Raw genomic sequence first — 11,238 nt, forward strand, 5'->3', positions numbered from 1 at the left:
TTCTTATGGTAATTTAATTGCAAGTTTATTCACAGGTGTTGTTCGCAGTGGAATGGATTTAGCGTCAAACGCAACGGGGTGTCTGAAGGTAGCGGTGTATGTGGTAAGAACAAACACACTTGGACCTGCTGATGTTTGAAAGATATGAAATGTTTATTGACTCAAAACCCGAAAAGAGTATAATATCATATAATAGTCAACAAATATTTATCTTAGTCCTGCTGATGTCTGTCTCAGTGTTTGAAAGGTCTGACAGGTTTCCTTACTCGCACAGACCCCGCGCAGGCCACAAGAATATCACATGAGAATTAACAGTTATTTATCCTGGAGAAAGAACAAAAGTAATGATCATTTGTCTGTCTGCTACTGCGAGTACTGCTATTGTTACTCTTCTTATCGCCAGTACTTGATGAAGTGCAGCCTCGTCTTAGTATCTCCTCTTTTCTACTGGCGTGCGTCTCTCTCCCTTGCAGTACTATCCGTTCATCTTCATGTCTCAGGACGGGCCGCCTTACCAAGTGACAGGCTCCATGATAGAAGTGATGGACATCCTTGCGGAGACTCTCGACTTCTGGTGAGCGAGTGGGACTTTTTTTCCAAGATGTTTTGTTACCCTTGAAAAGACATGAAAGAAAGTATTGAGGAATGTCTGATTTACGTCAATAAGTTTGTTAATTGTTATTACGTGAGGAAACCGAAGAATTGAGGTCAGATGAAGTCAATATTCAAACGAGGGAGTCAGTCAATCATTTAATTTCTCTAATCGAGACGTGAAAAAAAAATAAAGCAGAGGATGCATTTAGTTTTTTACGGCAAAACTCTCTACATAATTTTTAATATTTACTCTTCATGGTGAAAATAACGTTCTTTCAAGTATATGTCTAATAATAAAAATGAAAAAAAAAAAAGACACGATTGACTGTTTACCATTATCTGTCGCTAGTTTCCATTGTTATTGTCATTCAGTTGCTAATTACTTATTTCCGACTTGGCAGCTTCAAGTACGTGGTGCCAGACGACAGACAGTTCGGGCGACAGGATGCCAATGGCTCCTGGACGGGAATGATCGGTCTTCTGGCGCGACATGTAAGTCTGAGATAACACAAACTACCCAGAACTGCTTAAATTCTGAAGCCAAGCGAATATACTCAATTACTGCCTTTCAAAACACGAGTGATATGAATTAAGTTGTCATTTTCATTGTCGCGTTACGTTAAAAACCACTCAAGACTTACATGCGTTATACACAGTCACTCTAGAAAACGGTCCCTCAAGCTCCATGCATCTATGAAGCCCCTGATCGCTGCAGGAGGCAGTTTACTTGCTCACTCTAGTCTTTTCATGTATCTGTCAAATGTTTCACCACTGCAGGAGGCGGACATGACCGGGGTGGTGGTGGGCCTGGACTTGGATAGGAGAACAGTCGCGGACTTCAGTGACTTCCTCTACATGGACCAGGAGAGACTCATCTACAAGCGTCCTGTGGTGGAGAGTGACATGGCAGGGTTCCTGAAGCCTTTTACTCTTTCCGTGAGGCGATGAGGCGTTCGCGTATTGGTGGTGATTCTGTCTGTCTTTGTGTGTGTGTGTGTGTGTGTGTGTGTGTGTGTGTCCTTATTTGTGTCTCTGTGTCTGTCTATCGTACGCCTGTCATTGCTTGCTTCCGTGTGTTGTCTATCTGTCTCTGTGTGTCTTCATTTCAGTGTCTACGTCTCTGTATCTTTGTGTCTGTTTCTTGTGTCTTTTTGTGTCTTTGTGTCTGCTTCTCTGTCTCCGTTTTTCTGTGTCCGTGAGTCTCTGTTGTTCTCTCTGTTTATGCATTTCTGCCTCTCTATCTCTGTGGGTCTCTCTGTTTGTCTTTCTGTCTCTACCTCTGTTTCTGTTTATTTTTGTGATTTTCTCTGCTTTTGTGTCTTTCTGTCTCCGTGTCTCTCGCTTCCTCCCCATTAATCTCTCTCTCCTTCCCTACTGTAGTCATGGATGATGGTGGTGGCGACGCTGGTGGCGATGGCTGGCGTGGTGCTGCTCACAAGACAAGTCACGCCTCAGCCTGCTCGCCACTGCCCCGGGTAAACAAACAGAGCGCCACTAACCCACAAACTCTGGAGCTTTCCTGTCTCATTTCGCTCACTTGAAGTTATAGTTATCCATTTTCTGTTTTATTTATTTATTTATCTGTCTATCTATCCATTCATTTATTTATCTGTTTATTTATTTTCTCTCCATTCCAGAACAGATGGTGAAAGTTCCAGACAGCAAGAGACAGTCTGGAACTCTCTACTGGACACTGGACTGTGGAGCGTGGCCGTGTCCTTAGCGCAGTGTGAGAACTACAGTAGCTTTTGATGCTTTAATAATAATATTACGGTTTTCCCTTATCACCACGAACCTTCATTCTTGTTTTCCTAGTTTGTCTGATAATTATTGTGTATATTAGAGCCAAAGTAGTAATATTACGGTCTCATCTCATCACTACTAATACGTTTTTTTTTTTTTTTCACATGTCTAAGAAAATCTGTCGTAGTAATGTTGTGGTTTTCAATTCGTTGCTACAACCACTCTCGTTTTTTTTTTTTTATTGACAGCCTCTTCAGTGCAACTACAAAAGAATTTACAAGAGATTTACGGTAGTCTTTGGTGCAAATATTACTCATCGTTTTCTCTCGCCAGCCTCTTAAGTGTTAATATCACTCTCATTTAATCTCGCCAGCCTCTTCATTGCTACAATCACTCTTCTACTCTCGCTAACCTCTTAAGGGTTACAATCACTCCTCGTCTTCTCTTGCCAGTCTCTTCAATGCTTTAATCACTCCTCGTCCTCTCTCGCCAGCCTCCACTCTGGTGCCACGAGGGATGAGGCAGAAGGCAGTGGTGGGCATGTGGCTGCTGCTAGCTCTGATCATCTCCACGGTGTATCGCTCCAACCTGAAGGCCATGCTGATCAAGCCGCGCCTCGTCCTGCCTTTTAGCAACCTCGAGGAGCTGGTGGAGACGAGTATTCCCTGTTTCACCTTTCGTGGCACCCTCCTGCATCGGAATATTGAGGTGAGGGGCGTGGTCTTACCTGCTCGGGGAGAAGAAAGAACAAGAAAATATCCCTTGAAATTATTAGGTCTTGTCTTCTTTTCATAAGTACAACTCTTAATTCCTCCTCCTCCTCCTCCTCCTCCTCCTTCTTTTCTCCGTAGTAGTAGTAGTAGCAGTAGTAGTAGTTGTAGTAGAAGTAGTAGTAGTAGTAGTAATGATGGTAATATTAATAAGGGTGGTTTTCATGCAGGCAGCAGAGGAGGGCACGACCATGTGGCGACTGAACAAGGTGCTGTACACTCACAACGACGTAGCGCTCGGGGTGAGGGACATGTCGCTCGGCAAACACGTCCTCTTCACCACATACGTCGGGCTGCTTTCCGTCCTTCACTCGCACTTCCTTCAAGTAAACGAGACTGAAAACTATCAGTGTTGCAAAGGATTGTCTTACTTGCTTACTCTTCTTCCCTCTCATTTCTTTCACTGATAAACTCTGAAACTTATCCTGACCCTCTCTCTTCACCCCGTTTGCTTCACTTTTGCATTACCTTCACTGGTAAACTCTCCATCTTCCTTAGACGAAGAGCTGCTCCCTTTACATGACAGACGACAGCTACTACGGGTCCAAAAGCCTCACTCTCGCATTCCCAAAGGGCTCCCAACTCCGCCAGAAAGTGGACCCTATGTAAGTATAAGTTATCTAACCTTCCACATGCAACTAAGACACTAGATTAGACTAGGGGCTCTGTAGAACTAAGCACACGCTATGTTACACCTCTCTAGAATCGTAAGATTACTCGTGTTTGGGATTCTGGACTGAACATTCATGAACTTTGCACGGTCCAGTATCTGAGTCTCCATGGAACTAAGCACGCTATGTTACATCTCTCCAGAATCGTTAAACTACGTGAGTTCGGGATTCTGGGCCGAGCCTTCATGAAGTTCGTAGCGCACTCCAAGACGTGCCTCAACTCCGATCCCGGCAGCGTGGACAGCGCCCTCAGACCGCTGCAGATGGGCGATATGTACGGCGTGTGTCTCGTCTACGTTGGTGGTGAGCGATTAGTAGAACCGTATTCTGAAGCACTTCTGCCCCTCACCTCCACTACTCTCAAAAGGCTCTAATTGAAATTTTACGGGTTTTTAAGTGTGTTTTTATGGGTTGTACTGACAGATTGTTCTTCATTCTTTGGCTATGCAGTAACTGAGTGACTCATTCTTTTTCAGGAATAACTTTGGCGGCTGCAACTCTACTGATGGAAGTTGTGATCGCCTTAAGGAAGAGAGGCGGCAAGCGCTCGGCAAGAGAGTGATGGATGGCTCTTATGCATGTCATCCTGATCACCAGTAATGCTCAGGTCATGCAAGTGGGGACTGTATGCGTGTTACTATACACTCCTATACATATGGTCATCTAGTAAAGGTATATACATACAAAATAAAGCAAATATGTTTTATATAAATTACAGGACTTGGTAATACATTGTAGTTCTTTAAATATCATACGAGGGATGTAAGAAAATGACAGACACACCGAATATAATGATAATAAATACTGTACATGGTTGACTTCAGATTCAATACCACCCTGGACTAGAAAATTAAACTCATTACAGGTAATACAGTAAGGCCAGGTAATGTGGCCAGGTGTGTACTTTGGATCGCTTCACTCTGAGTCCTGTCTAGTAGAGCCAGAGTGATGCTGCTTCGATACCTGTTCTGAAAGAGACTAGAGGTCTGGCAGGGTGAGGAGGAACAGTCACGGGGGAGCAGTCGTGTGAGATTCTGCATTCACTTCACTTGTGTTGATCGTGGTGGCTTATCGTAAGTGGTAGCGCGTTTGACTACAGCACACAAGAAATCATAATTTCGAATCCTGGTCGAGACCGAGTATGGAACGAGTGGGTACTGGTTTGCAATGACTGGGAAGGCTATAGACGAGGAAAGGAACTGGCTACCTTAATCCATGTGCCAAGACCTGCATTGGACGGCGTTATCTGGCCATCACCTGTGCTTCTCAATCTCAAGAGATGTTTGGAATCAACACGTTACGTTTTGCTGCGGTAATCAGGACAAATAACTTCAGATTAAGAGGAACCATAAACACAGTGGAAGCGAGTGTTGGACCTTCCAGGACCTTCCGACCAAGTGACTGTAAGTACATTGTAAAGATTTGAGTGTGCTTTCATAACGTACTGGAGTAGTGACGCACGGCACCAAGCAGGTTGTAGAGCACCACGGCAGTCCCTGCATTTTGAAACGCTTTGTTTTCTCATCAGGACTGTCTTCAGGTGCCACATAGATAATTAAGTGATTCTAATGAGTGTTTTTTCCAATTAATAATAAAAAATTCTTGTTACTGTATTACCAGATTGATCAAGATCCCTTGAAAACTGCTATAATGTCCTCTACAGGCTGTTACTTAGTCATGATGAGACACTAAAGTGTTTGAAAATCAGGTCCCGGTGTAATAAGGCAGCTGGTATTATTGTATAAATTTGCAAGTCTGAAATCGAATAGTTTTGTTCTCAACGATCGGAGGGAATGAGGGAAGTTATCTCATGGGACTTAGCAAACATTTTTAACAAGAAATGAAAATACAACTAACTTCTAAATGATTGTGATGCTTTTGGGAGAAAAAGTTTAACCACTAAATGGGTCTTATCGGAAATACCCCACCAAGAATTGTCTTTATTGTGATTATGTACTTTGTTTGTGCTTCTGAGAGACACTGCCTATCCCTGTGTTGCCTATCCCTGTGTTATATTTCCTTAAAGAGCGAACACTCTAATACCGCGTGAACACGAAAAAGTTACCAAGCCACAACAAGCGAACAGGGATGTATCGAACCAACGAATTGCCAAACTTGTATCCAAACTGTCTATTGCCTGCGTTATACTTCCTTTAAAGATCGTTCACTCTGATGCCAGATGAACACGAAGAAGTAACCAGGTCACAAGAAGCGAGTAGAGACGTGTCGACCCAACCAACCACCACATTTTAATCTAAACTATCCGTGGTGCAATTAGTTTGGGTAGATAACCATAAAATTAGATGGCAAGAAGACCTAACAAGCAATTACCAGTAGCAGTGCGACCTAGAGTTCCCTCCAGTACACCATCATCCCCACGTCACCGTATCGATCAAGGTGTCTCTGGCCAGCCAAGATCACCAGCTTTCAGTCTCTCCGCGTAACCACAGAAATGTATCCTAGTACCTCTACCTAATGCCTTGTGCTCCTGATTACTTAGAGTACGAAGTTTTGATTAGGGAAGTTCAGGGTTCTCTCTTGTGGCTTATAGCTCAGGTGGCCATTCATCGTGATCACTTGGGAGTGTCACTGTTTCTAATGTTACTCTTTTTGTTTTGTAGAAGGTAAGAAATAATACAGAGAATCAAAGTTTAGGACTTTCCATCCAGCAGTACCAAACCTCAGCATGATAACAATCGTCTATTCTATGTGTAAGTAAAAAAATTGTGTAAGAGGCGAAGTGACAAGGAGGATCAATTTCGAACGTCCCACCGAATCATAATAATTCAAGTTAAAACAACGGGTTCTTTTCTATGAATAACTAAGAATTTTTTGTTAATATTTCGACTTTTCTTGAGTACTAGAACAGTTATGAATGTGTGAACCAGCACTGTGTCTCCCAGAAGCATGAAAGTGACACGTGTATTATAAAACACGTGTCAGTGAGTGATTCTGAAACCCGTTCGATTCAGTGTCTCGAAAGGGGCATGATCACTGCGTCCTTATAAGAATTATTCATCTACGTCTACGAGTCTTCAAAAGCTTGCAGTGTGTATTTGATAATGGATGAAGATGGATAAAACAATAACAGCAATAGTAAACATCTTAAGAATTAAATACATTGGCTTAATACTTAGAGTACGCACTTGTAGGCTTTGGTTATTGCTAACCGCATGACTAATTACACCACACAGGAAATCGTACTAATTAGTTGAATGTAGCCCTTAACTACTATTCTATTTTTAATTGCCTAACTAATTGAGCTCATCTGAATCGGAGTCTCGTTAGGGTATTGCTATAGTTAGACATTTAGCACTAATCACCTTGAATTAATTAGATATACTTTTTAACTATCTTTCTATCTTGAATTGCCTAGTTAACTGAGCTGCTCTACTTGAGTTAGACTAGTGTAGTTGGAATAATGTGTGTTTTAAGACAGGATGGAGATGTTTTGTTGAGCTTTGAACTTGCAAACAGCTTATAGAGATCATGCGTTTGTCCTGCACTGGAATTATAGATGTAATGATGATGATGATGATGATATGTTAAGGTAATTGTAATGGTGATGATATGGTGGTGATGTAATGACTGTCGTGATACCGTAATGATTTTATTGTTAATTCTTGTTTTCTACTTTTATTTCTTCTAACTGATGTATCTATCGTGTGTGTGTTTCAAAGAGTGGATTCCTAATATCCCGATGCAGTCAGTCAGTGCAGCAAGCAATAACCCTCCTTACATAACACTATATAACAAACATCCAGTGTTGTAACATGCATGAGAGAAACGAAAAAACCTAAAACGAATTACAACCAAAAAACATACAACATGACTTTCTTCCCATCACAAAAAATACTGCAGCAGCCTCATGTTTTGCAGCGTCTTATCGTCCTATGATGGTCGGCTCCTCGTCAATGGCATACTCGTCGTCAGGAGCCTTGTCCTTCTTTCTCTTGCGGGAGCAGATTCCAAAGGCGACGGTGGCTGTGGCCTGGGGGAGTATTAGTTGTGTGAGGCTCTGATGTTAGCTAATCTTTGCTTGAGATTAGAATGAGGTTGTGACGTGATATTGAATGTTATGTGGGGTGGTGGCAGCTTCGTTATTGTCAGTCTTACTTTTTTTTTTTCGGTATTACGTCCGGTTTCCCTAATCTATCAGAACTAGGGCGGTGCCTCCTAATGAAGTACTTGAGTTGGCATTTGGGAACCGTTATCCTCAGTGGATGCCCTCGTACCGTGGCCAGGATCCGAACCCGTGCGCCTGAGGACCCCTCAAAGCTCGCGCGGTTCCACTCAAGGATGAGAAACAATTATCTTCTCATCCTTGGTTCCACTGCACCACGGCGGCACCCTGTTCTCTTTCTTACACTAATGGAGAGAAATCCGTTTCTTGTTTTCATAATTATCTGTACTAATTTCTGGCTTACGTCATTATTTTCTTCACTTCTATAATGGTACATGATATTTTAAGTTTCGTTACATATTTTTTTCTACATTAATGGGGAGGAATCTTAGTATATTTATTTCTGGTATGTATGATTATTTCTTCACATATATATCATTACATGATATTTTATTCTAATTTCTGAACATATCGAGCGTGACTGACCTCCGCTATGAAGGTGACCCAGGCCAACATGAAGGAATAGCCGTAGTGCCAGTTGGTCTTAGGAGGGTGACGGTCTGGCATGTGGTGAGCCGCGTAGTGGAACAGCGACGTGGCCACCTCTATCACGATCAGCACACACCCAGCTAGAGGACATGGAGGTAGTTAGCCTGTGCATGGATTGAGATTAGTTTGTATATCATACTGGCAAACTGTTAGTGGCAAGTGCTTCATTTTAAGTAACCCTCGACGATCTTACTTGGCTGAAATAAAACTTGTAGGCATTGAAAAAGTTTTAACTGTCTTGATATGATCGCTACAGTTGCACCAGGCTATTATATTAAGTTTGAGAAGCCATAGCAATCAAATGATTAACTAATAATTAAAGGATTAACTATAGTTATGATCTTCAATATTTTCAAAGTACTGTTAGAAGACAGACGGTTTTACTTGGCTGAAATAAGACAACAGACACTAAAAAAATCAGAAATGTCGTCTTGATATTGTATTCTGAAGCATCAGACATAATCATGATCTTCAATAATGTACTGTGAGAGGAAAGACTTGGGCAATATTCAGACCTGCAACAAGATGGCTACAAGCTGCCAGGCGCTTGTACATGTAGCGAGTGTGGGTGAAGGTGTAGCCTGAGAACACCAGCCCCATCAGTATGACCAGCAGGCTGATGATGGAGAACGACGCCACTGTCCTCTGGTAATCTAGAAACGAAATTGTGAAAGATTGTTGACTGCCGTAAGAATCTGAATGAGGCTTCTGAGAAAAATGCTATTAGCCTTACATTCTTCCCTGTTGCGTTTACTTCAGTATCTTAGTTATAATTCAGCTACTTTCATCTAATTCATTTCATGGTTTCTTGTTGTTAATTTGATATTTTATACAATATATAATGTAGTGTTGGTTGTTCTGAAAAGTTATTATTGATCCGTGAGGTTGTAAAGAAGACATATTTTATTTATTTTATCATTTTATTCGTTTATTTATTCAATTTTCATTTTAGTTATTTTTATTACTTGTTTTGTGATAACTATGAAAATTAAGCGTGCATACTTGAATTAACAGTTAACCACAACTTGCTTACCGATGAATGATTTATGAGGCACCTTGGCTTTTGTGAAGATCCTGTGAGTCGTGCACAGATCTGAAACAGTAGAAAAAATATTTAACTATTAGGGCGATATCTTTTAGAACCTGCTTTTCATAACCATCCCCATCTATCCCTATACTTATGTACTGTAATTTCGTTGCCTCCCATCATCATCTTAATGAAACTTAGGTGTTGTCTTGATAAAGATTAGGCAAGCATCGGCAAGCAACAAGAGGATGTTAAAAGCAACGACTGCTGTGGTCTTGGCAAGTGAAAAGGCAGTCAACTGAGGTGAAAATTGTCTGTCCTGCTAGGCTGCTGGGGGTGTGGGTAGACTAGGCTGTGTTTGGATGTGGCAGAGGCAGGGAGATCTGTCATACGAGTTCTTCAGATATGCGCGTTAAGACAATAAGCGGAGTTGGCAGCAGAACTAAACGGGAGAAAGTGGAAGAAGGGAATGTGGAATAACAGAAAGGTTTACTGTAAGAATGTTAGCAGTGAGAAAACAGAAATAGGAAGATGTACGAGTATCATGTGAATTCCACAGTCTAGCATGTGAGGGGGACAATGGGAGGAGTTGGCAGTGAGGTTTCACGAGAGGAACCTTGCAACAAAGAAGAGAATGTTAGAATAATATAATGATAGAAAGATAATTAACATGTTAGGAAGAAACAGATAAAGGGAAAAGTTATCAAATGGATTCTTCTTATTATTTTGAATGTGGGAACAATGAGCAGAGCTGGCAGCAGGACTCAGCGAAAGAAACCAAGAGAATAGCACAAAAGTAGCAGCCAAGTTTCAAGTTCTAACCACTTTCCCTCTTGCTGTGGTGCAGACGGACACTTCCCACGGACCTTAGAACCACAGCCAAGAATTTTTCCCCCTCTCCTTTGTTTTCAAGACCAGAGAACACATTTAGCTCATAGAATCCCGTTGTTTCCGGGCGGCAGCTGCAAAGGTTGCTGGCTTCTGGCTGCGTCACGTGGGATGAGTGAGTAAAGTAGAGTATGCAATAGGAGCGACACCCAACACTCGACACCCTCACAGCCTGCACTTTTTTCCAACCCTTGAAGAACGAAATGCGTTTTTAAGATTCCTTTGCGAGATTCTCCAAGTCCTATGACATTCAATTATTTTAAACAGGTTCATCTTTCCATAATTACCACAGTTTTATTCCTGATAATGTTATTCCAGTGCCAAGAGCAAAATATTCGAGTGTTGTAAGTCACCATGAGATTTTCAAAGTCCCACGGCATTCAGTAATTTCTAAATGGCTGATTGTTTCTATAGTTTGATGTGAATTAATGCAGTGAAATGGCAAATAACGTTATCAGGAAAGTAACGCCGTGGTTTTCGGAGCGCCCCTAGATCCAAAGTCCAATGATATCGATTAATTTCATAAAAGGTTCACATTTCTGCAACTTAACGTGAATTACTACCTTTAATGTCTTACTACCTCATTCACGAAGCGTTAGATCATCTCTGTATTCGTAAAAGCGTCTGTAGCTTCCCAAAAACCAATAATATAGAATAACTTCATAAAAAGGTTGATGTTTCTCCTGTCTAACGTAAATTACCACCAATAATATGGCTATCGTACCCCACAAACGTTAAATAGCACTTCCTTGTCCCAAAACTCCCCCACTCACAGCTGCATTCAGGTTGGTTCGCGTCCAAAGTATATTTACATTAGTGAGGTTTTTTTTCCTCCTGGCATTTTCCAACACCCGCATTGTCGTGGAGCAAGTG

At 41.7% G+C, this 11,238-nt stretch overlaps 3 protein-coding genes across 10 annotated transcripts in view; 2 read left to right on the top strand and 1 right to left on the bottom strand.

Annotated features, from left to right (window-relative positions):
* The first annotated feature begins 39 nt into the window (after positions 1-39).
* Positions 40-4,925, top strand: LOC135090522 (glutamate receptor ionotropic, delta-2-like). Its single transcript, XM_063987334.1, has 11 exons — positions 40-103; positions 474-574; positions 996-1,086; positions 1,372-1,530; positions 1,975-2,069; positions 2,232-2,323; positions 2,831-3,045; positions 3,278-3,433; positions 3,606-3,712; positions 3,921-4,081; positions 4,255-4,925. Exons 1-11 carry the CDS (start codon positions 53-55, stop codon positions 4,338-4,340), a joined length of 1,314 nt encoding a protein of 437 aa, XP_063843404.1. The 5' UTR covers positions 40-52; the 3' UTR covers positions 4,341-4,925.
* The window catches only part of LOC135090523 (uncharacterized), a 23,329-nt gene continuing 16,559 nt past the window's right edge, over positions 4,469-11,238 (bottom strand). Inside the window, exons 2-5 of the mRNA XM_063987335.1 lie at positions 9,484-9,543; positions 8,966-9,103; positions 8,388-8,530; positions 4,469-7,769 (exon numbers count right to left, since the gene is read on the bottom strand). Of these exons, the coding sequence (XP_063843405.1) occupies positions 7,662-7,769; positions 8,388-8,530; positions 8,966-9,103; positions 9,484-9,543 (449 nt within the window). The 3' untranslated portion in view covers positions 4,469-7,661. The remainder of the gene's footprint in view (positions 7,770-8,387; positions 8,531-8,965; positions 9,104-9,483; positions 9,544-11,238) is intronic.
* Positions 4,475-11,238, top strand: part of LOC135090520 (oxysterol-binding protein-related protein 1-like) — an 83,115-nt gene continuing 76,351 nt past the window's right edge. For all 8 annotated transcript variants that reach the window (XM_063987327.1, XM_063987328.1, XM_063987330.1 and 5 more), the window contains exon 1: positions 4,475-5,181. The gene's annotated coding sequence lies outside the window, so the exon portion shown is untranslated. The remainder of the gene's footprint in view (positions 5,182-11,238) is intronic.

Source organism: Scylla paramamosain, chromosome 35 (assembly GCF_035594125.1).
Source record: "Scylla paramamosain isolate STU-SP2022 chromosome 35, ASM3559412v1, whole genome shotgun sequence".
NCBI classification, from domain to species: Eukaryota; Metazoa; Arthropoda; class Malacostraca; order Decapoda; family Portunidae; genus Scylla; species Scylla paramamosain.